The sequence below is a fragment of the Balearica regulorum genome, chromosome 2, assembly GCF_011004875.1.
Source record: "Balearica regulorum gibbericeps isolate bBalReg1 chromosome 2, bBalReg1.pri, whole genome shotgun sequence".
Lineage (NCBI taxonomy): Eukaryota > Metazoa > Chordata > Aves > Gruiformes > Gruidae > Balearica > Balearica regulorum.
The window spans coordinates 145601834-145626959 of NC_046185.1; the positions used below are offsets into that span (position 1 = coordinate 145601834).

At 39.3% G+C, this 25126-nt stretch overlaps 1 protein-coding gene across 2 annotated transcripts in view; it reads right to left on the minus strand.

Moving 5' to 3' along the window:
• Positions 1-24747, minus strand: part of TRDMT1 (tRNA aspartic acid methyltransferase 1) — a 40304-nt gene extending 15557 nt beyond the window's left edge. The window contains exons 1-4 of one of the 2 annotated variants that reach the window (XM_075746288.1): positions 24212-24747; positions 5293-5402; positions 3526-3602; positions 2001-2072 (exon numbers count right to left, since the gene is read on the minus strand). In XM_075746288.1, the coding sequence (XP_075602403.1) occupies positions 2001-2072; positions 3526-3563 (110 nt within the window). In that variant the 5' untranslated portion in view covers positions 3564-3602; positions 5293-5402; positions 24212-24747. Of the gene's footprint in view, positions 1-2000; positions 2073-3525; positions 3603-5292; positions 5403-13951; positions 14389-24211 lie in introns of those variants that run through there. The other variant, XM_075746287.1, reaches the window with a different exon arrangement.
• Positions 24748-25126: the final 379 nt, after the last annotated feature.

The window sequence follows — 25126 nt, forward strand, 5'->3', positions numbered from 1 at the left end:
TAAATCTATTGGAACTGAGAAACTGTGCAGAAGCCACCTCTTGAACATATAACAGACTGCTTACAGTAAGTACTGCCTCAAGAAACAACCTGCCCAAGGGAGATAAGCAGGGTCATCAGCAGGGTCTCATGGGGTGTTGAGATAAAGTGCGAGAGCCAAGCCCAGCTCCTTTGCACCGTCATGACGAAAAACATATGTCCTTCAGTGTCTAAAGTTTTGGTTTTGAGAAGGAAATGCTTCTGCCCTTTATCCAGCTAAGCCCACAGCAATCAGGAAGCAACATTTCCATATTAATGCACAACAATGTCCCAAAAGCAGCCAGCCTCTTAACTGTGTCTCAGTTTAACGGAAAGGAATACTGAGGTCAGGATTCCCTTAAGGATAAGGAAGGTACGATTATTCTGACAAATTAGGAACTTACACACTATCAGCTGCTTTTAATTTATCATTTTGAAAGGTCAGTCTGGAGGACTGAGTTACATTCCTTATTCCAGAAAAGACATCCATTCCAACTTTCGGAAATCCACACTATCTCCCTGTTTTTGTGTCTCTGATAGAAGCAGGGGAATAATAATCATCTTTCTTTTTACCTAGTGTCCAATTTAGTAGGGTACAGAACCTGTATTATTGTGTTCTGCCACAGATTTCATGTGTGATATCAGCCAAGCTACTCAGCCCTTCTGTGGCTGTGTTCTCTATCTGTTGATGACAAAGGCAAAGAATTAATCCCATTAAATGTTGCTGGCTGCAAAAAAAGTTGTTTCAGCAAAAAGGATGAAGACCCTTTTCTCCCAGTGTTAACAGTTTGAGAGAAAGGCTGTTGTTGGTACCAGTTTCCTTCTATGCAGAAATCATTCATTAAAAAAACCCAAACAAACCAACCAACCAAAAGCCAGCGAAACCTCCCTTCATCCTCCGCCAATTCTGAGAGCGAGGAACATACAGAGAAGAGCTGTCCCAGTTTCCAGCAGAAGCAGGACTACCAGGAATGGTAAGTGTCTGGTGGACTGTAACTGATGCAAATTCTCAGGCTCATGCCAGTCGGTGCCCAGTGGACATCTCAATCCAGAAGCAGATTTCTGCTGGATAATCTCCCTGAGCAGCTGCTTGCTCCACTTCCCTAGGAAGGGTTCTTACAGTGCTACGCATCTCTTCACAAAAAAGACTACAAGCATTCCTTAGAACTGATTTTTAACACTCTCAATAAGAACCATTTAGGTCAGCAAAACCCACTTTGTTTGGATTTACTGTTTCAAAGTTAAACACATAAATAATACAAATAATTATGGCTATTTTATTAGGAACTGGGGTCTGACCAGGCAAAAAATGACAGATCAATACAAAGACAAGAACATTGTTCAGACACTGTGGTGCTATTTGAATTCTTTAGTATTGCTATTCAAAACAAAAGATTGTTCTACAAACCAAAAATACAGGATCTGCCCCAAGAAATCTAGAAGCAGCACCCAAGAGACAGAATAGACGCTTTAAGATAGAATGGAAGGGGACGGAAGATGTGTCATGCAGTCAATAACATATTTAAACAAACCTTCAAATGTTACCTATTCAAAAGGTGACTAAATGTTGAATCAAAGCTTTTTTAACCTGGTATTTCAAACAATTTTCATGTTTCCACAATGCCCATTAGCAAACTATATTACCTATGTCTGCTTCTACATAAAGTCAGTGCAAGTTTGATGTTGAACTGAAAAGAAATAACTCAATTTTTTTCATTTATGATATAGCCACAGTTTAAACAGACGCACAATAAAAAGAAAACCAAACAATAAAAGCATATACAGTAACTATGAGATGATAATGGCATTAGTAAAATACAAGTATTTGTAAGTTAATATGATCGTGTGAAAACAAACAAGTAATACGATGCAATACTAGTAGTATCCCTGTAAAACATTATAGATGACTTGTCTCACTGAAATATAAAGGACCTACTTAGTGACAACAAAGGCTTAAGAACTGAGGTAGAAGTTCATTTATACCTTGGGAGAACATCAAGGATATAGAGAAAGCTCTTTGTCCGTGGATCAGATATGTCACCTTGCAGCCCAATTCTAAGAAAGAATAAAGAAACACCTGTATATTACTCAGAGCACACTGACATTTGACTTACATTTTTCTATAGAATGCTGACACTTTTTGCTTTGAGTTTCAAAAAGGGATTCTGCAAAAGCATCATGTACAGCCGCGAGGATCTGCTCACAGAGGCAGTGTCCTAAGAAATGCTCTAAGGAATGAAAGTCTGCCTCTGGAATCCATCAGCTCACAGCGAGGTTAAAATTGACGCACTCAGTAATGAAATCCGCTCCCCAGCCTGCAAAGCGTTTAGCATTCCGGTCTTGTCCAGTAAACCCCTTGAACATACTTGGCTCTGAAAGAACAAAAAAACCCCACTGGGTTCCTGGGAATACCCCGCTATTTTACACTGAATATATTACATTATTTCTATGAATTAAAGCCACAGTGCTCACCATCTTGCAGGATTGAGCCCCATGTGAGTAACTTTGTAACCAATTTTGTAACATTAAACTGGAATCCTCATGTAGGTTATAAAAACGATAACATAATATAATGACTCCAGACCTGTGTTCCTCTCACTTATACTTGCATTAAAAAGAATAAAGCCTTGGTAGAAGAGCTTTAGCGCATCTCTAATTTAATTAGTCATACACATATTTTTCTTTTCACTGTATTATTAAAAAAATTTTGAAGGAATGATTCATACATACATCATAGGTTTGCACAAACACATCTTTATAGATCAGCAACACTTTGGAGGGGTTTCTTTTTAATCTTGGAGCACTCAATGAGATATGCTTTCTTGCAGAAGCCAGACTTTTTCATGAAGCTACTACTTTGCATGAGTACAGCTACTAGAATCTTACCTCCACTGGTCACTGCTGTCAAACGATATGAATTTGAAACTGATCTGACAAATAACATCTCAGTAAGTTAAGCTCTTAATCAGCAAGATATTTCTCTGTATTATCCACAAAATAATTTCAAACCCATTATCCTCCTAGTCTTAGCTAAAATAGAAATATTCCTCAGGATAAACTGTTTGTGTACATGTGCAATTTTCAAAGTACAAATAAAAACAGATGACACTCTTGGTTTCAGGCAGAAAGTGAGAAATTCCAATCCCCCTTCTGGCATTGTCCCAGGGAAAAATTAGATTGATATCTAAAGGGAAAGGAAGCACTCCTAAACAGTAAAATCTTTGAATTTCACTGTTAGAGGAACAATACATTATACAAAATATGTGCTGTAAGAAGCTTATGTAAACTGAGTTAAAATATTACAAGAAATGTGATCAATAATTAAGATTCAAATTGCTACATTTCTTCCAGTTCAGTAAACATCATAGTGAACAGAGCTACAACATTTTTGCTTAGGAAGAGAAAGATACACAGATGAACCACACATAGTGTCACTCTTGAAAACATTTTTCCTTTAACAGTACATACTGTAATAACTGCACTTTTCTCCGAAGTGTGCTATATTTACCTTGTAAATGGTTGACAGGGAGGACTCATCAAAATCATATCGAAAGATAATCTGTCAAATTCTTTCAGTGTTATGCCCTGAATAAGGAAAAAAATAGAAAAACGTTGAGTGCTATAAACTGTATGAAACTCTCAAGTCATTTTTCAGATCAAACTACCCCTCTTACTTCCACTATGTGCTGCATCTAGTAAAAAACTACCTAATCTCCCATTTGACCTAATAATTTTAATTTTTTTCTACCTTGGCAAACTATACAAAGCAAATATGCATTAATTGCTTTGAATATGAATCCAGAACACTAACAATGTTAGCATCTATACATAATCTTGAGGTTTTTATCTACTCATTCTTTCCAAAGAGGTGTGTAGTGGTTCTTTCAGTAGACCACAACAAAATACTGACTAGCTATTTCTCCCCATTCCTCCTCTAAATAAAAGCATCATTCAGATACTTCAGATAAGAAGTCTTTGTACATCAAAATCAATACTAGCATATTCAAAACAGGTGAAAAAATATTAGATCTCGAAAGACAAAATATCTTAACAGAAAAGTAGCTCAAGCGTTAACATGACAACTTTCACAACTCCAAATTGTGGGATTTAACTCTTAGGAGCTCACTACCAACGCATCTTATAAAGTTTACTTCATTCCAGTTTTTGCCCAGTAAAAACCCCTCAAAGATATTATATGGCTGAAAGCTCTACTCTGCAAAAATAGTTCTGTTCAGAGAAGGAAGAATTAGGTCTGTAGCATGAATTAATTACACCGTTCCTCTAGACTAAATTTTAACCAATAGAAAAAGGACAACAAATTAAAGGGCCAAGAGGAGAGAAGAAGGATAATGATCAAGTAACTATGAGCTGGACAAAGAAATCACTGCCTTACATATTTTGAGAGCTATCTATATAGCAAATGTAATATAACTGCCCACAGAAACTAGACAAAAGCTGCTATTTTTTTCCAATAAATTTAAAGGTGGTCTTACTGACTGTAATCTGCTCTTAACTACTATAAGGAGATACAGGCAAGCATTCTTCTTTTCCTACATAAAAGTGTACACTATCATTTAGCCTGTTATTATTGAGTGCTGAATAAGCATTTAACCTTTAGCCATGTATTTAAGTCTTACTTAAGCTGGTATCTTAAAACAAATTCAGTATCTTTTACTGTCATGCTGTAAAACTGTAAAAGAAGATCAAGAAGTATACTAACTAAATCCCAGCAAAAGGACATGCCTAGTTTGCCCATTAATTATTAAAACAGAATCCAGTTTTACCTAGTCATTCTTCAAATAATTTGAAAATGGGACATAATTTCTAAAACATTTGATGTATTGAGCCCACAAAACAAATGCAAGACTGTCCCATCAGTATATTTTCTTGTGTTTTACTAAGCTCAACTATTACTACAAAACGAAGGCATGCCTCCAAGTAATTTAATTAAATTCTTTCAAAATCCATAAAAATATTTTTTTAATCTAAAAATATGATTTTTGTCATTCCTTTACTGCTGGCAAGCATTCCTCTTGACATTCACATAACCTTTCCTGATGCAGCAGTCAAGACTGTCAGGAAAAGACTGCAATGTGAATATACCTCTAACTTCAACAAGCAACCATAGCACAAGAAGTCAAAGTTATTGTAAAACAGTTATACTCGTAACAACATAAATTAAATATTTTTGGTTTTCTTGTTACTAATAAGGACAATGAAGACAACTTACTTCTACAAATACCGGACTAGAGTAAAAAAGACATTCATTACTCACCTCAATTGTCTTTGCCCATAATGGTGTCCCGGGAAAGTTGTGCTTATAAACTTCATTGGCAAGAGTGTTCACATCAACAGCACCAACAACTTCTGCAGATGTGCAGCTTTCTAAAATTAAAAAAAGAATTTGAAAAATATCTTTTCTACTCTTGGAAACGTGTTTTTATTCAGTTGCGTTACAGCTATGCACAAAAATAAAAGAGAAATCACATGATCAAACTCTGCTGTCTTGCCTTTAAAACTTTATAGGAAAAATATACCATGTTTCTAATTGTATGGCCAATACTTCCCTTCCTTATATATACAAAAATGGAAACTAACTGTGCACCACTTAATTTGTAGAAACAGTCACACATAAACTCCAAACAGGGTGCATCTCTACAACACTCCCACCTGCACGCATCTGGTCTCTGTGGACACCAAGTTCCTTAGCTATAGGAACGCAGCCTGAGTCAACCTGCCAAGCCCCCTGCCACTGCCTGAGCCTCTCCAGCCGCTGACATCTTACAGAAACTGTGTTATTTTAAATGTATACTACTTCTCATTGTGAAAAAATGGCACCAATAAATATATCTGAGGTACGTCTACTCTTGCAATAAAATATTAAGAAGTTGCCTGAAGAACATTTGTGCTTATATTCCAATAAAACCTTGGGCCTTGAACCCAACTCCTGCCTCCTTTGAGTTCAAGATCCCCAAAATATCAAACGCTTTGAAGGACAACATTTGGCAGCTCCTCTTCTCTTGATATCAAAGACAGAGGTGTTATTGAAAAGAAGAGAGCGCAGTGTAACAAATCTACTGACAGCTAAAATCCTGAAAGAAAAATACACTAAAAAGAATGTAAATAAGCAATGTTTAATTTATAGAGTAACAGAATAAAAGGTTCTACAGAAGCTAAAGACATAAAACAAACAGTGTTTAATCCACTGCTCATCATGCCACACTATTTATTATCACTAATCACAATACCTTCACTGAGGCTTTTTATTCAGGAAGACAGGCTGTGGTCACAGTTCTAGCCACAGGCAGAAAACAGTGACCATACTTCCTGATACACACGACCAGTTTCAACCACCAAGAAATTTACATTATGGTCACCATTAAAAAGCCCCAGATGAAACACAGGCAATTTTATTATTTTTTTTTAAAACAAAAGAAACAAGGCAAATAGCCACATGCCTCTGCACAGTCTCACAACATGCTCAAGTAACACATTAACAAATGACCTTATGAGACATCTTATGAGTTACTGCTGGTCAGCTAATTATTTACAGTTTGAGAGGATGAAAAAACAAGTATGATGTCCCCAGTGGATTTGAGTGATGTAGTTATCACCCATCTACTATCTTTCAGGTTTTGAGGGCCATCTTATTCAAAACTAAGATGAAAGAGAAATCCGCGTATTGGAAAGATTGTAGCAGACATTTTAACAAAGACCAAACTAGTTCTTCTGGGTTTATCTGGTGCAAGAGAGCAAAAAGAATAGCAATTTCACAAGAAAAAGATTTACAGATGGCTGCCCATCAAGGGTCAAGATACAAATCATTCCTTGCAGTTACTATCTCGACATTTTGACCACAAATTGTAACTGAAGCATTAAATACAGGTGTGTCCACGAGGACAACAAAATGACTACACCTGAGGTTACAGAACAGGTAAGTTAACACTGACATCTAGCGTGAAAACAATGTCACCTTAGCAGGCCCACTGTCTCAATTTACAAGCATATTCAAGAACTAACACTTTCATCTTCCTAAAACAAAGCTGCAACACCTAAGTATTGGGAACAAACCTCAAGTACTGTTTAAGAAACTGCTTTTCTCCTTTATTCTTTCAGTTCTTAAAACACGTTGTCCTGACAAGCTGCTCCTTACTGTGTGTTCCAGGCACTCCAGAAGAAAATGAACAAAAAAAGAAAAATATCAAACCCTTCAAATTATTCTCTAAATGAATATATAGTTTAAAAATGACAACTGGAAAAGCAGGCAGTGTGCCTTCTCTCACAACTCATGATTCAAACACTCATCCCTTTTATTAATATCAATCCAATCCCCCCTCTGAATACACACAAGAAGAAAGCAGTACTGGGGATTTGCACAAGGGACTTCACAGGCCCAAATGCCTGGAAACACTGAAAGAGAGCACATAGCTAATAGTAATTTACAGAATTCCCTTGCAATAAAATGTTCAGTATAAACCAGAGATGCTAACCTGCACAGAAAAGGGACAGGAACTTTTCCTGAACTTTTCCACCCAACATCCTCTTTTCCTAATTTGAAGGCCTGATAATTTTTTCAAAGCTGCTTCTCCTCCTTTTCAAAAGCTATGGCTCACTTGGGAGTTCCTGTTACAGAACAGACTCCTTCTAAAAGCTGATTAAGCGTATTTGTGTGAAAATACCCTGGAAACGCATGAAGGAGCTCGAGCAGACAAGCAGATCTCACACATCCAACCTAACAAAGAAAAGCTTGTGTAAATTTCAAACAATGCAAAAATGAAACACTTTTAAAGAACTCCTCCTCCTGAAATTTAAATAACTTTGAATGTTAAATGGTGATATTCCGTTTTGCTATAGCAATTACATTTATTACTTGAAAAATGACTGTAGGAATGTATCATAAAAAAGACTGAAAGCAGAATCTAAAAAAACAGAATCAAGACTGTGTTTAACTATCCCCCACTGACAAAAGGCACAAAAGCAACTCAGGAATATGAAAATGCTGCTGAATTGCTGACTTAGCGAGATGTTAAATCAACTCCCCAAAATATATCGCAGAACTTCAATACAGAAACAGACACAGCTCTTGGAGAAATTTTTTTTCCAAATGAGTACATCCAATTTTCAAAAAAGTCATTTAAGAGAATCAGAACTATGCAGAAAACAAATTAATTTTATGTAGACTAAAGAAAAAAATAATACACATTTTCTAAGTGAAACTAAGTAGCTGCTGGAATACTTGATTTGCAATATTCCTCAACACCACTTGAGACTTTGCATCTCTGAACGAGATGTTGTAGCTCAAAAGAAAGCCACAGGCATGATGGTGAAGTTACTGAGGGAGGTGTTACTGCTTATTTTTAGGCAGACTAGATTGTAATACTCTGTCTTGGCTGAAAGCAGATGAACTCGAATTTGTACCATCCTATTAGGGCAGTACTGATTTTGCACTTGAGTCTTAAAATTTCTAGGATCCACATAGCAGGAACTCTTTAACTGTTATTTAAATTGCCTAAAGAGGCAGAAATCAAACTTTGAGTTCCAATTCTCTATTTTGTTGCATATACAATGCTTACTTCAGTTATGAAGTAGTCACTCAAGTGAAACAGATGCTGCTGAAATAATTGGAAAGTGTGGCATTTGAAACAAAGGAAGACATTAGCTTCTGATTTGGAAAAAACAAACCCAAAGGGCGTCATCTTCAAACACTGAAAATAAAACTTCTGACGTTACAATATCTGTCCTATTCCTTGTCAGAATCAATTCCTTTGTCACATGTTTCTAGCAGACCTTAAAATTAACATAGATCTGTTTATATTCACCACTGTACTTTTGTAATAGAATCATCAATGTCAGCACACCACATGAAATACACGGTGTTACACCAAGGGCAGAGCCTGGCAGATCTCAGCGTATTGAAAAATCAGAGCCAGAACAATTATCTATTCTAACAGGTATATGGAAACAGATGGAAAAGGGAAGATTAGTCACATGTTTTGTCAGTCCTGTTTCCTTTTAAAATGGACAGCAAAGATTTCATTTAGGAGTTGTCAGCTCTTGGCTGAAATGATTAGGCTGAACTGCCCATGGCGACAGTAAACACAACTATCAGTAAACTTGGTACTTGCTTCCTGCAGGACACTTAGCAACTTTTTCAGTGCAGTATTTGTACATGATTTGTTCATGTTCAGCCATATAAACTATGCAAATTTACATTATAGCACAACTGGCACCATCCTGTGCTACCAAGGGCTATATTTTAGAGAAGCATTACATCAAAATGAATTTAGGTGTAAAAACTTGCTCAAAGCGGCAATATTTTTGTTTTGCATTGTGCTGAATCCTCAAGTTGCTTGCCAGTTTTGTCTCCTTTGTTTCTCCTCCTGAGACAGCTATGCTCAGTGTAATTATGCACACCAGTTTATTATTTTGTGCAATTCACAGAGATAACCAAATAAAATGAATAAACAGAGATGACAGACTACATGAGACTTGAATTCTTATTCTGTAAAATTGAACTATAAGAATTGCAGAGAAAAAAATATCACTGTCTTTATCACTGCAAAACTATGGTATTTTTTAAAAGATGTCCTTTCACATTTTATGCACGGACACTTTATTCCGTGACCTGGCAGCTCACAAACGCTTGTGGTAGAGACCTGGAACCCATTTTTCAGGGGAAAACTGCCTAAATTAATAAGCCAGTTTAAGTTTGTTTTGGTTGGGAATGAGGAAGAGCAGGCTGTTTGTTCAATGGAAAGTTGCTCAGGAAATGAATTTGTAGCCATAGATTTTCTAAAAATAAACTGCTGTATTCTTCACTGCAGAAACTCTGCACTTTATATATAAAGAATACATTCACACACACACACATAAATTATATAAAGTATCATAGGTTTAGACGTATATGATCTGAACATCGACCTTTATAAATATTGCAAAGCTTGGAGCACAGGGTAGGAAGAAGGAAGAAATGCACTTCCATCTCTTAGCTGCTTCAATCTTTCAAGAGTGTGAATATGAACAGACTCCCTGACTTCTGACCTCAATCAAGCTCAACTTTCTAAATTACGTCTTTTTGCATGTCTTTGCTGTTAAACTTAAAATACTATTATAAAGCATTCAAAATCTAAAACTAGAAATTCTGCATATGCTGAATTATCTACAGCTGAAGTATCGACACAGAGGTACACAATCCCCAAGATCTTTCTTTTTCAGTTTTGCATTAAAATCTAAATTCAGGAACAGCCTTCTTTTCGCTGTCAAAAAGAACCTGATGCAACTATGTAGCTACGTACTAATAACTTCGACATACTGTTAACAGAGAAAAACTTATGAGAGTATAAAGTTCCATTAATTTATTAAAATTAAATTATTTCTTACTGTAGGCAAGGACAATCTCAAAACCAATTGCATACTACTTGGTGCCAAATACATTCTACTTTAATGATGGCTGCCAAAACTATGAACATCCTCATCCTGCAAGCTCAAGTATATGCTATCCTGAAACTAAGTTTATGAGAGATCACAACCAAAAAGGCTTAAAGGTAGAAAAGGCACTGTCAGATTTCCTGGAAAATGCCTATTTGCCAGTTGAAAACACTAGCAATTTCACAGAAAATTGGACCAGCTCTGCTAAACATAACTGGCCGCAAAACTGGCTACATAACATGGCCCGGAACCAACACTGAGCCAGAACTTGCCAGAGCTCCAGAATCCCTTTTGTAGAAAAAGTAGCTTTCCTGGGGTGCTGCCACACTGAAGTATTCCATGCTCTCTCTTTTTTCTACATGTTCCTATTATTTCTCTTGGCTGTATAGATTCACTAGAAACTATACCAAGAAAATAAAGTGTTACGTATAATCTTCATCTCTCGTGTATCTGGTTTATGAAAGCACTGGCGAAATGGAGGGCTTTCTTGCAAGCTTCATACTTATACAGAAAGAAATCCTTCTAGTATTTCCATACTTGATTTAAATGGAAGATGCCAAACAATCTGCCATTTGCTAGATGATATCCAAAAAATTCTATCAGAGACATTTTCAAATAGCATGGTTTCATATACACATATAGGCCTAAAACATATAAGAAACGCTATTATTATATACAAAAAGTACTTAGAGAGGAACATTCATTCTTTTCTGTTTGATTTCCACATAAAAGCAAACACTTAAATCCCCCATGAATTTACTTTGTTCCTTTATAAATTCTATTAGAAAACTGAATCCAGATGTCTAAGAGACTTAAAAAGAGAGAACAGCAGAAAGGATCAAAAACGCCTGCCTGTATGAGTATCCTTGAATGCCATTCAATTCATCAAAACTAGTTTTATGTAATGACCTGTCATTAAATACTTAATTTTGTGCAAATTGCATCGAACCCTTTTTATTCAAATTGCCTGATTATTAGTTTTAACAACACTTAAAACAAGATTTTTCATCTAGAAGTATATGGTTTGGACTTTTTCCAAAACACCACCTATGGGCTGAGTTCTCATATGCTTCCCAGAGAAATAAGCCCCCAGATTTGAAAAAAAAAGTTATTTCAACTGTAATGCAAATAGCATTGTATCTATCCACTTTGCAAATTTCAATTGGTATTTAATCATTTAGTACTATCTAGGGTCATTTACACAAATAATAGTTTAAGTCTCCTCTTATACACAGTCCCTTCATCTCTTTTGACTGGTACTACTACAAAAGAATCTCTGTCTCACTATTCATACTTACTGTAATTTCTTCAAATGTAAGCCTAGAATAACAGAAATTACAACATGCACTGACACTGATGGATTTGTTCAGCAAGTTCAGAAACAGTAAGCCTGGAAATAAATTTACCCTTTCAGGAAATAATACAAGGGTTTTGGTTAATTCCTTCACCCTCCAAATTACACAAGACACAAAGGTGACATACGCTCTCAAACTTTCATGTGCACAGTAACTATCCACTGGATACAAGTTTACAGTATTCCAATAATCTTCTAAGGCTGCATTCCCAATATTCCCATTCTTTTAAGTATTTTGTTGTGTTGTAAATGATGCTTTCTTAGGTAGCCGTTCACAGCACATCAAATCTGGCATTACAATTTACTAACTCTTGCAATACATTACCAAATATCCCCAAGACATCTATTATTATGTTAAGAACATAGCTAGATAACATTCAGTAAAGATTTGTTATATACATGCACACACCAACACATGACAAATAGTTGAGTGAAGGATCATGGTGTAAGGAACCAGTAAGTTTCAGGAACCAGTCCACTTTCTATGGAAATTCTATGTAACATAGATAGTTCCCCATCACTTCAGAAACAAGACTACTAGAAAAACAGTGTTACCATTAGAGCTATATACACTATCAACAATGTATAACACCCTCTTCTCATTCCATAAAGATTCCAAAATCTGCAGTTCCATACAAAGATATACTTTGCTCTTAACATTCTAAGGATGTTTCTGGAAATAAGGTAAATGCATCTTTACAACAGGTGGTTAGGATTATTTATGATAACAATGCCTATTTTGCTGTGCTCTGTATTCTTACACATTATAAAATTATAAAACATATGTACATATTCAAGCAAAAATTAGTAGAAAAAATGCTGCACTGGCAATTGTGAGCATGTTTTAAGCAAATAAATGATACTAAAGGGATTCTACTCTGTAAGCATAACCTTTTAATATTACACAGCTCTCTGGAAAAATTACAAGGTGATTTTTTTCACCTGATGTTTATATGACAATGCTCTCTGCTGTCGAGTATAAGAGAAGGGCTGCTAATGCTTAGGAAGGCTGAAGTATCTGAAGATTTGTAGTTACAATTAAAATTATTATGGTCATTTTCATAAATTATACAAATGTGTGTTGAAACCTGGACTTCAAAGTAACAAGGCGCAGGGCACTTTACAAATGAAATCAATAACCCTCACTCAATTTTTTATTTGGGGAAGCCCAGTCACAGGGAGCTTACGGGACTTGCTGAAGGTCACCCAAGCCATGCTTCAACAATTCAGCAAACTGAGATCCAGGGTTCCTCGTACCAAATCAAAAACTCAACTGGGTCCACGGTCTAGCATGAACTCTCTATACCAGTTCAAATTCCATGTTCAGTTTTCATATTTATAAAATGTCACACCAATCTCAAAGTCAGGCTCATACTGGATCATGTATCATCTATTCACCTAACCATGTCCCACAAAAACCAAGCCTGCGTGCACACCTAATTTGATTATCATCCCATGCGCCTGCATCATCCTGATCCCAGCAGCAGGGGTGCATCAGTAGAAGACAGAGCGTGTATTAATGAACACAAAATCACAGCCTTCCCAGGAGCAGCTGCCTGGGCCAAAGGACAATGGATCCCTCATTTCCATCCCAGCGTGCTCCTGGGTACCTGGTGACATTCAGCAGGCCACGAACGCTGTCAGGCACTCCTTAAGTTTACAGCCATAGACCCCTAGCGCAAACACACATCACTAGCCAAACTCTGCTACCAATCCCCCTTACAACCCGCCGGCATGGAGCCCCTGACAGCAGACTTGTGAGACTGCACCAACCCCACCGCCATACAGCCACTGTCCTGTCCCTGCAGAGGGGGGATGCTGTGCCTCCGGGGCGTGGGATGAGGGGACTAGGCCGGCCTTCCACTGCACAGCTTCCTTCCACAGGATGCTTGTGCAAGACGGCGGGGGGAGACGACAGGACCGATTGGGGAAGGGGCTGCGGGAGCAGAGGGGCCATCTTAGCCCACCCCATGGAGAAGATGGCGTCCTCCATAGCCTCCCTTCAGGGGCCGGGGTCTCATCGAGAAGATGGCGCCCTCGGAGGGGGAGAGGGGAGCGGGGGGCGGGGGCGAGGAGGCGGGCGGGGCGCACGGCAGGGCTGCGGCGGCAGCGAGCACCGAGGGACGCGGCGGTGACGACCACTTGCCGGTACCTTTCAGGGCCTGGTGCATCCCCCCGATGCCACTGTAGAGCTCCAGCACCCGCAGCGACGCCATTCGCCGGCAGCCGGCGCCCGGCCCGATCCTCCCGGTGGCCTCCCCGAGCGCCGACCTGCCCGTTCCGCCGCTCTTCCGTTCCCACCTGCCCGTCCTCCTTAGTGCTGGCAAGCAGCTGCCAGCCCCCGCCAGCTGCGCGGCTCGGGAGCAGCAGCTTAATTTAGCGTTGCTAATTGCCCGTTAAACCCCAAAGTGGGCTTAGGTCAGGAAGATGAAGCCGCTCCCTGGCTGCTGCCCCCTAAGGTGGCCGTGGGGCTGATACTGGCCAGCAGCTGTGCTGTCTGTGGCCTCCTTGGAGCGAGGGCTCAGGAGAAAGGCCCGCTCCGCACCTTGAGTCTCTTTGGGATCAACGTCTCTTCCCGGCCGAGGGCTCCTCACAGGGACGGCAATGAAATCCCCGACCCCATTGCCCTTCCTCAGGCCCTGCCCTGTTACAGGGTGTCCAGCGCTTGCTGGGGAGGGGGAGGCCAAGCCTGGCCAGTAGCATCAGGGTAGCTGGGAAGGACAGGCTGGAGGCCAAAATTAATTCAGGTGGCCTGTACCTGGCCAGGGCACAGGGAGAGAAGGGGGGACGCAAAAGGGGCTTATCTGCATGCGAGGGGGTGCGTGCTGGCCTGCTGTCCAGCTGGGCAGCTGATGCTAATGGTGCTCGGCAGTTTTATGTGCCTAAACGTTTCGTGATTTCAGCATGCAGTGATGTTTTTGAGAAGTCATTTCAAAGCCTGCACCGCTGGTAGAACAGGAAGGAAGGAAATAACTGATGAAACTGTTCTAATTTACCCTAACACGATGAAATTGCCTTTGCTAATTTGGAAAGGAAAAGGCGGCTTGAAGATATCGTTGCCCATGAAAAGTAGTTTCTTTTTAAAACAAATGTTAGACTTACAAACACACGCATATATATATAAAACCACCAGAGTAAATATCCTGCACACTATTATGTGGGTTACCCCCACGCATGAGCAGACATTCACCTATGCCTCAGTTTGCAGATTTAGATTCTAAAGTGAAGATAGAACCTTAAAAAAAACCCCAAACCTGAACATGTTTCTCTACTAATTTCTTGAGTTAATCGTATTTTTGTGGAGCCTTTTAAAAACCTGTCAAAAATAAGGTGGATTTGAGGAATATTTATTTTTTCTTTGAAGATGCCTTATTCAGCCTGTCATAGTAACTCCTACCTCTTGCCTTTCAGTAGAGAAAGAATTTTTAGCTGAAAGTGGAGGGCAAAAAAGAGAAATCTGTTGCCTTTCAACACACTTCTCCAGAATACAGGATGCATCACCTGTGGAAAACAGTGGAATCGGAAACAAAATTTTCAAGTAAGAATATTGGACCTCGACAGCTTTTTCAAAACAGTCCAGTAGTTCACCTGTGGATCTTCATCATCAGAGTCTGGGGTTACTGCTTTATTTGTCAGCCGTGGAAGTAATCAGATGACTAAAACAAGAAGTCCAAGGTCCACTTTAGAATTTCTGAAAGGGAGTGCAGCCTCCGAGGTACGAGAAGGGAGCAGCGCGCCTTGCAGCCAGCAGTGAGGCAGGGTGCCTGCACAGATGGCTGATGAAGAACCAAGAAATGTGGGTGAATCTGCTGGCATAACAAAACCAGGAGTGTGCTGGTTGGAGAAAACAGTCATGGGACAAAGATGGTGAAGGCTCTGAAGAAGGGGGTTCAAGATGATGAAGGTAGCTACAAAGAACAAGGTTGTTATAGCTGAGAAGGTACAATTCAGTAGGATCCCTTCAAAATACAGATGCAAGGTGAAGGTAAAGAAAAAGGCAGATTTTGACTACTGAAATTAGTAAAGCTGATGAATGAGTTTGAGATCCTTGTATTACTGTTTCAGCAACCTATATGTCACAGCAGTGCTAGACAATGTAACAAGTGGGAGCTGTAGGCAGCCAGGAGCAGTTCATTTATTTGGAGCAGCCCACTACCTGGAGCAATTAAAGGTATAGTGGAGCAGTATTTACTTATATCAGACAGGGAGACATAGCTGAGCCCTATTTTTCCCTTCATTTTCTTGCCATTCACACATGGGAAAGGTGCAGGCTGGTGGAGAAAGCAGCAGCAATGTCTTTGCTATACTGGTGGCAGTACAACATTCACTGCTCAGGGGAAATCCTCCACCTACCTACTCCACCAGGCATCCTCTGTGTAGTAAACTGGGAAATCTGATCAACACGCCTCTGCTCTGGTAACAAAGTTGTTCATAAACTAGGTTGGGATTTTATTGGCTGCTTCTTGCAAAGAATGGGAAACACCAAAATTTCCCTAGTGCTCATTTTTACACAACTGCCACTAGCCAGTTTTTGTAATTCTGTGTAACTGTGCCTGCCCTGACCTGGTTCTCGTTATTAATTGACAGCTGCAAAAAGGACCAAAATGAAAACAGGGAATCTGAAAACAGTTACTTTTAGTTCTCGTCCCTTTATAAATGTAAAGTCAGAATAATAATAACCATAGGTTTTGGATCAGTTCTTCTATAATAGTATTTAAGGTATGCTGCCTATTTCAGCAATTGAGGCAATGGCTGAGAAGTGCCAAGATCCATGGCCACTTGTACCTTTCTTCTTACAAGAAAGCTGAATGATTCCACAGAGAGTCCTGTGAAAGTGATCATTCATACTTCGCTCAGAAAATCTTGCTAACACATGCTGGCACTGCTATGGGGCAGGCTAAACAGTTGCTCACTATTGATTTTGTGACCTCGAAGCAGCCACATGTCTGCAAGATTTCCCAACTGGATCTCTCAGACTTACTGAAATTTGGATATTGTGACAGCTCCTTCTTTCTCCACTCTATCCATATAGGATGGTTAGGATTCCTGTAAATCTCAGTGAACATTTAATTTGATTAACAGAGGAGATTAATAACAAAGTTGAAGTCCAATGTCCACCTCTGGACTCTTAACTTTTTTTTAGGACACAGGTATGGGCTGTTTCATATATCAGATACGGCTCAGAAATATAGCTGGCTTTAAATAACAATTGATAGGCTTTTCTGAAAAGACATTAGTTTATGCTAAATGAGCACATCTACAGAACTATGATAATGCATTGATGAAGCAGCTATTTTCTTGACTGTAATGTATTTATAGTAAAATATATTTTAAGCAAACTGATCATTTAATGACATTTTTAAAGCCATTGACATAAGCCTATGATATCAGCATTTTCATTGAGACAGCTTTTGAAAACTCCTGCCTCCTAGCAACCAGCAGCATTTCCTCAATGTAGAAGTTTCCAAAGTTTGCCCACATCTCTGGTAACTGGTATGATACAGGTAATCATGCAAGATCTGAAACTGTTGCCCTGGTAACCAATAAACATATCCAGTGCAACAGCTACATGTGGTAAGAGGAGCACGCAAACGAAAGCACTGCAATATTTTTTCTTCTTTACAATGCTTTAGAATTGTTAAAAATGTTACAATTATCAACGCTGCCAAACGACATCACAGAAACATGCAAAACCCGCTGTCTTAAGATTCTGCATTGTATTTGGCAACTGAAAGGTAAAATTACAAACTATGACTGGACCGTGTGCTCTTGTCCTCACAGTGAGAAGAAAAGATTTTCACTGTTGTGTTTCTGTAATTCACACCAGCAACAAATGGCACACAACAAACTCACACAAAACATATTACAGGCATCTGAAGCCTTCTGCAGTTACACATAACTCTTCTCCCTGCCCTCCCATCTGCAGCAGAGCAGAGACGAACAGGCCAGCAAGGCCTCTGCCTGCACCCAGCAGTGAGCAGAAGGTTGCCAGTCTGCAGCACATCACAGGGCTTTACTGATGGCTGCAATACCGCAGCAGTATAAATTGCTTCAAGGTTCCTTTGAATGTAACCCCTCAACATAAGGCTAGGTAATGCAAGCTAGTAGACCTGTAGCTGTGACGTGTTTGTGAGCATTTCCTCTATAGTCAAAAAATGGAGAGCAAGAAAAATGCTGATACACCAAATGTTTAAAAGCACATTCACAGGAATCAGCGAGAATGTCAATGCAGGCAAATATTAATGTTGATGGCTGAACAGCAAATGCTTGTGTCTGAATGTCCAGTATAACCTACTAAATACCAAAATGAGGATCAGGAAGAGTATACAGACATCTCAGCTGCCTAGAAGGGAAGCTCATGTTCTGGGTCAGAAATCACTGTGGCTAGGAAAGAATGTGAGGCATGTCATACCCTTGCAATGCAATCACTGAATTGAAAAAAAATCACTGAGAGTGTCTAGCATAAATTATTGTTTCCATAACCGTCGGCCCAGTAGGTTACTAATAAGCCTGAAAACCTTTTGCACTTTATCAAAATTGATCTGTACTGGATGTAATGTTTCAGGGGGGAATTTATCAGACGGTTTCAGCTGAAGTGATGCTCAGCAAAGGTAACTCTCAGCCACGGATGTGGTGTTTCTGGGAAGCCTGCTGGGCCATGCCAGTATGGCTAATGAAGCCTACGATTTTCATTTATAATGCCATGCATCTGCAAGACTAGAAATGAAACCCACATCAAACCAGGTTTGTTAGCCTCTCCCAACGCATTTCTAAGAACTCTATACAGGGGAAATTTATGTAGCTGAAATTATTTGGAAGAGTTTTTAGACACAAACATTTTTAACCTTTCTCTTTTCAAATGTATTAATCTCTCCATTTCAGGATTTTATTTTCAGGTTCTGAAGCTATGAAGTGTGGAATAAGGAATAAAAAGACATTGCTTCTCTAATTAAATCTTTACTTTTCTGGTTTAAATAAATTTAAATCTAAATAAATCCAGCCTGTTTGTTATGTTTGGCCTGCAGTGGTCACCCTGGCTGGATGAGATGCATGTTTACATAATATTATTGACTTTCTTGTTGTACTTACACATTCCAGTGCTTGACAAAAAAAATAAAGGATAAAAAAAGGCTAGTAACCCATATATATATTATTTTTGTGTTTGGAGTCAGACCCTTGAAGGGTCACAGGAAAGGGGTGACAGCAGGCACAGAGCCAGACGGTGTTAAAGGGAGGACCAGTTCAAGCCAGGATGAGATAATGGCGTGGGAGATCCCAGCTCGCTTGCAGGGGCAGGAGGAAACAGCATGGTGCCTGCTGCTCTCTCGGGAGGAGGGAGGATGAGGGAAAGGACAAAAAGAGTACAGATGGCGAGCCTGGATGTGCCTCTCACCTTTTTGCTTAAGGCAGGAGTTTTCATCTCCAGCATCCCCATATGATGTGCACGGTATGTAGGATGCAGAGTGACAAACTGAGAAAGACTTGTAGCTGTACGTTGGTGTTGGTCATGCCGTTTGCTCGCAAGGTCGTCTAGTATCACCTAAAGCTTTTGTGTACCACTGACTTCTCTTTTTAGGAGTTCAGCCCCTGCTCATACTTTCTTTTTTCATTCAGTGTCATGTGATGACTTTAATCTTTGACTAAGACTGTAGTTAGCACAGGAGATAAGATCTCTTACACTGGTCATCATGGTGGTAGAATTTCAGTGGTAGGGTGTTTCCTCCAGAGAGAAAGAAAATCTTTAATGTAGATGCAGCAGGGCTGTAACTGTGAACTTGAGCTGTCTTGCAATTAGATAAACCACAATTGCACACAGTAAGTGCCATAAAATCTGCCCAAGAAGCTAGGCACTTGGTGCCTAGGCAGCATGGAGGTGTCTTCCACCCTGGCTATATTGCTGGCACTTTGCAAGTGAGTTACTTTAAAGCTATTTGATATCATTTATGAACTGTAGTTACAGAAGTGATTGCACTGTATTTTCTTTCTCGCTTTGGATGTGTCTACAAATGTCTGTCAAGCACACCAATATACTAAAGCTTAGTGGCTGGGACATAGCTCTTTTCTACCAGAAAGTCTTGAAAAACTCTTGGAAAACAGTCTATAAAAAAACACAGGCTTGAAGAAGTCATGAGATTTTGTAAGGATAAACTGAAATGAAGGATAAATTGAAAAGTTATTCTGCAAAAAATCCCAGCTAAAATATAAAAGGGTCATTTTTGGCTACCAGGCCTTTTGGGTTACTGTCCCCCAATTAAGTATTGCCTCAACTAAGAAAAGCTTTAGGTTTTCCTAAAGTTGAAACAAACCTTTTTTACAAAAAGGGCTATGAATTTAAAATGGGGTTTTTTTGCTGAGACCATCTGGAGAGACAAGCCCCAATAAGCCTAACCTAAATGGGCCAAGAAAGTCTAAAATAGTTCTTTCTGAATAAGAGCAAGCTTCTTGCACAAGATATCTGCCAGTATGGACTGGCAGTGTCAATATTCAGCTGCAGGGAGTTGGGCTGATTTAAGACTCCAGCAAACATGTTTCACATAATTCATAAGAGAAATACAATGGGAAATTGTTGGAATTGTCTATCAGGAACCCTGCATGTCAGATGAAGTCCCTGAGGATAACTTCATTGCAGTAACAGTGCCAAGTCAGATGTAGCACTCATCTGCTATAGTATAGGACACAGTTACTCAAAAACGAACAGAATTAAACACAAGTAATTAATTAGCCTACACTGTGCATAATTCCCATTGTCATTACCAGTCCAGGCATCATGTATATTGTAGTACAGTAGTATTATGTCCTTCATCTGCAGGATATATCTCAAGATTCCTCTTGATACCACAGAAGTTGATTATTTTCAGAATACAACTGCAGGACAGTGGCATTATTACCGTATTCAGGGTAAACCATTCCTCAGTCTTTGAAAGATCCTAACATCTGACCTGCATGTTGTTTCATCCTGGTGTGCTTCGGACTTACCTGGTAGGCTTGGTAACTTCCATGTCATGGAGTTTATGGGAAATGCCCGATCCATATCAAATAAACATTGGCAAAAGTCCAAGAGTCAGCAAAACTAAAGCATCTATAGAGCTCCTAAATAGTTTCTAGGTCCTTCCTCCTGTCACCCTACACAAGCTCTCTTCCACCCAATGACCATATGCAAGACCAAATTCACAAGGAAAATGTCAGGTAGATAGATAGTGAATTTGTTTTTGTAATGGGAAGCAGGACACCTTTCCACCTGAAAAAAATATGAACTCCTCTACTCGGCCAGATATTTGCTCTCTTCCTTCTCCAGCCATACGCACCATCCGCTCTACATATAGTTAATAAATTTTCCACTCCATTCCCTGTAGCCCACAATATTTTGTGTATACTGTCAGCTTAGATCTGGATCATCTTCCCTCCTCAATCCCAACTGGACAGAGTGTATCTATGCTTGAAAATTAGGCATAGAGCTGGCACGTAAAAACAACTTGTCTTCTCAGCAGTTCGGTCTTCTCAGTTCTGGGGTGTGTGCACCACCGCCTCTTTCCTTTGTAAGGAGCCAACTAATCCCAGAATGGCTAACACAATGTACGCTCGGTTTCTAAGTCTCATTGGAACCAAGGATTTGGCAGAAGAACTTGGACTGAGGAATCCACTAAAAACTTGGCCTTCAAGGAGCTAGTACTGTTCTGCTTGTCCTGGGCATCTCAAAGGAAGAATAGAACAATTGCTGCATGCAATTAACAATTCCATTGCTGTGTCCTGCCTCTTCCTCAGAAAGAACATCATCATTTCCTGGTATATCATGGCAAGAAAACATTATGCTATTTATGCTTTGTGTAAGTGATGGAACTGGGGGAGAGAGAAGAATGAAATCACTCCTCAGATTTAATTGTTTTTTGGCTAGAGGAGCTCTTTGAGAAGTTTGCTTTGAAAAACCTTGGCCAAAAAGAAGCAGTAAATGTCTAACTGACAGGGTTCGTTAATGGCATACTAGAATCCCTTCTTTTAGCTTTTTCCAAAAGAGAGAATGGAAGGATGAATGAATCATCTTTGAAAAGGTTTGCAGTCTCAAAATTTAAAACAGCAGTCCCAGACAGATTAACATTTATGGCTTCCCATTGTAATGTGAGAAGTGAATGTTCATCCACGCTGTTGACTTCTACCTGTGCCAACAGCTTACTGCAGGGATAGCAATTCAGTGCTGTTCATGATAGCAATGTCAAGAGAGTGAAATCAGCAATGTGGCAAAGGACAGAAAGAAGCCCTGCACATTATACAACATTTCACAAAGATCCAAACTGACTATACATTAAAATCCTTTATCTGATATTTAAGATAAAAGGTCTTTATAAAGTGCCTATTGTGATCCTTGAACAATTCCGTGGAAAGGAATACCTATATCGTCATCAAAATGCACTTTAAAATCATTTGCACTGATACTGAAAGAAAATAAGGTATTCCAGAAAAATCATCTTCATGCAAATATTTGCAATGGTCATTTATTGCATTTGCGAGACCCACTCAACATAAAATGCACAGTTAAAATTAAGTCTTCATGAAACAAGTTCCAACATTAAGTATCTGGGTGAGAAGTCAACAGTGCTGAAAGAATTTCTCCCCTTTCCTTCCTCAGTTTATTTGTGATGAGCTAGGCAAGCTTTGCACCATAGGAAAATAGTTAGTAGATGTTAGTACCATCAAATCAAAGCATCTGAGACTAAAACACAGTAAGCATAGGGTAGGGCTGACAGAGTTGACTGCCAGCAAAACATTGCTTTTCTTGTCAGTAATGTGTAGCTCCTCTAGTTTTACATCAGTCCTCAAGAGTGAACCATGAAGTAATAACAATAATCTCAGTCTTTCCTGTACTTTCTCCTGGACGTCTTTGTGTTTCTTCAAGCTCTCGATGCATAAAGTGAAATTCATTTTTTTTCTCCTCAAGCCTTTCTCTTCCGTGCTCCTGTACATTACCTGTATAAGGATTCAACACAGGCCCAAGTATTTACTGAATAATAATAATAACTATTATTATTATTATTATTATGGAATAATCCCTTTCAGCTAAAACCCATGATGTCCTACATCTTGTCTTGGTAGCTACTCGGTAGCTTATCCAGAGTGTGGCATTCATCATCACATTCCTGGTTTTTTCTACTCAGTGTGATTCCAGTATTTAGATCTTTCTGCTCCTGAATTTGGTACCTCTTCCTCTCTCTCAAAATCTGAAGGCATGGCCCATGATTATACCATGTTCATTTCCTCTGGTGTCTTCTTCAGCCTACTATTTCTGTCACCCTTTTCATTGCCATCATGTCTCCATCATGTGCTATGATTTCTTCTGTATGTGCATCTACAAGGCCACTCAAATACTCATCTTCTTATTCCTACCCCAATAAATCTCTTCTAAAAAACCCAGTATCTCTAAGCAAAAATGATTTTTTAAGCCTAGAAAAGTTAATTGGATCAAATTAACAGTATCACCACTCATTTACATTTTAAATCCTCATGCATCTCTCCTGTTCTTTTGCCTTCTGAATGAGAGTTTTACCTGATTTGTCTTTGGCAAAATACAAACTTCATGAAACAAGGAGAGCAGATGATAGGTAGAATTTCAAATTATCTATTTTTGGGCACCCAAATCAAGACTGAGAGACTTGGTGGATTCTGGAAATTAGTTCTGCTTAAAGAGTTTCAGGTTGAGCATCAAGCCTCAAACCATGCCAAACCTCTTGTCAGTTTGGAAAACCTTGCCCTTTATGTCCTAGTCATTGCTAAATGTACTGCTGACATTCAGCAGTCAGTGCTACTGCTATTAAGTAAAGTGAGGCAGATAGAGTATACAAGTTGTCATCCTTTTTTTGTGTTTAAGGGATGAATTAAATAGATTGCTATATGTATGATAAGGCTGAAAAACTTCTATTTCTCTTCTCTGTGTTGCTAGAACTGTGCATGGTGTTTGGGACAACCGTGGGACTCAGGGCAGAAGGCTGTACTGGCTTTGAAAATGAGTACCTGTTTTGGTACAGAAATGTCCTATTTTGATGCAGAAAACCTCCTATTCTGGCAATTAGAAACCATAGTAGAGGGGAACTTTATGCATGACAATAATAATTTTTGGAAATATAAGTCATGCAACTGGGTGGCATGAGTCACGTTCAAAACACTTCCCTAGTGATGAAACCTCTGCCTGTTTCATATAGTTCATTTTACATTAAAATACAATATTGCAGAGAGACTTGGTTAGTTTTGGGTATAGAACCTAGTCATTTCCTTGAAAAAGTCAGCAGCTAGTCACACCAGTTTGATATGCTTTGCAGTACTGGCAGTGACTGTAGGCAACATCATTTTAAAAAGAAATTTCACAGAAGAATTTGCCAATTTCTTTCTTAAGACATTACTCAAATTAGTCAAGGGCATTATTCACAAGGGGAGACTTCGATGCCTGGACATTAGGTGTTCTGCAGCCCAGTGGTGTTCAAAACCCCAGATCAGCTTCTCCCAGGCAGCATGCAGAGAGACGTATTCTCTGGGTTCAGAAAAATCAGCTCTTGCCTGGACGCACCGGCCTTTCCTGGGGGCTCCTCAGTACACTTAGCTCCCAGCTAAAGGGAGGGACTGGCCCCAGCTGAAGATTTACAGCCAGAATCTTTTTTGGAAACAGGAACTTTTCTGTTTTCAAAACCATAGCAGGCTTAGTCTTTTCAGCCCACGGCTGAAGGAGGAAGTGCTCTTTCGGACTAAAAGTTACAGCACTCACTCAAGCGAGAGGCCACAGCACTTGCTGTGGCTGAGCATTATGGAGAGCCCCCATTCAGTTTGCTGTAGGACGTTAAGAGTCTTTCATATCCTCCTGTTAACGCGGGTCCCTTTTGCCTGGAGTTCGTTCAATATTCATGGAGCAGGGGAAGTGTGAAGGAATGCCTGTGTGGCCCCATGCATGCCAGGGCTTAAGGTTGCTCTATGGTACTGACAACAAAAGTGATTGCATTTGCATAGCAGGATGTTTTTCCTGGATATTTAATATTTATGAGTCATTTTATACCTCCTGGGAGCAGAAACTTTACTAAAAGTGCACAAATCTGATTAATGAAACTATCCATATCTGTTTAGTCAATGATAATTGGAAAGCACATTCAATATTTGGACCAAATTTCTCTAGTTTCTCACTGTTTAAATAAAACAGCAAATAAAAAAAAAAAAAAGTGAATGCCATTCTTTTCAGTGATGTTTTCAGAGTAACAGATATTTGTACAAGAAAGTCAGGGAAATTCTGACTGTTATGAGGACTTTTTCATTTTTAGCATACCCTCCCCCTATGCATACCCATTTTCCCTGTTAA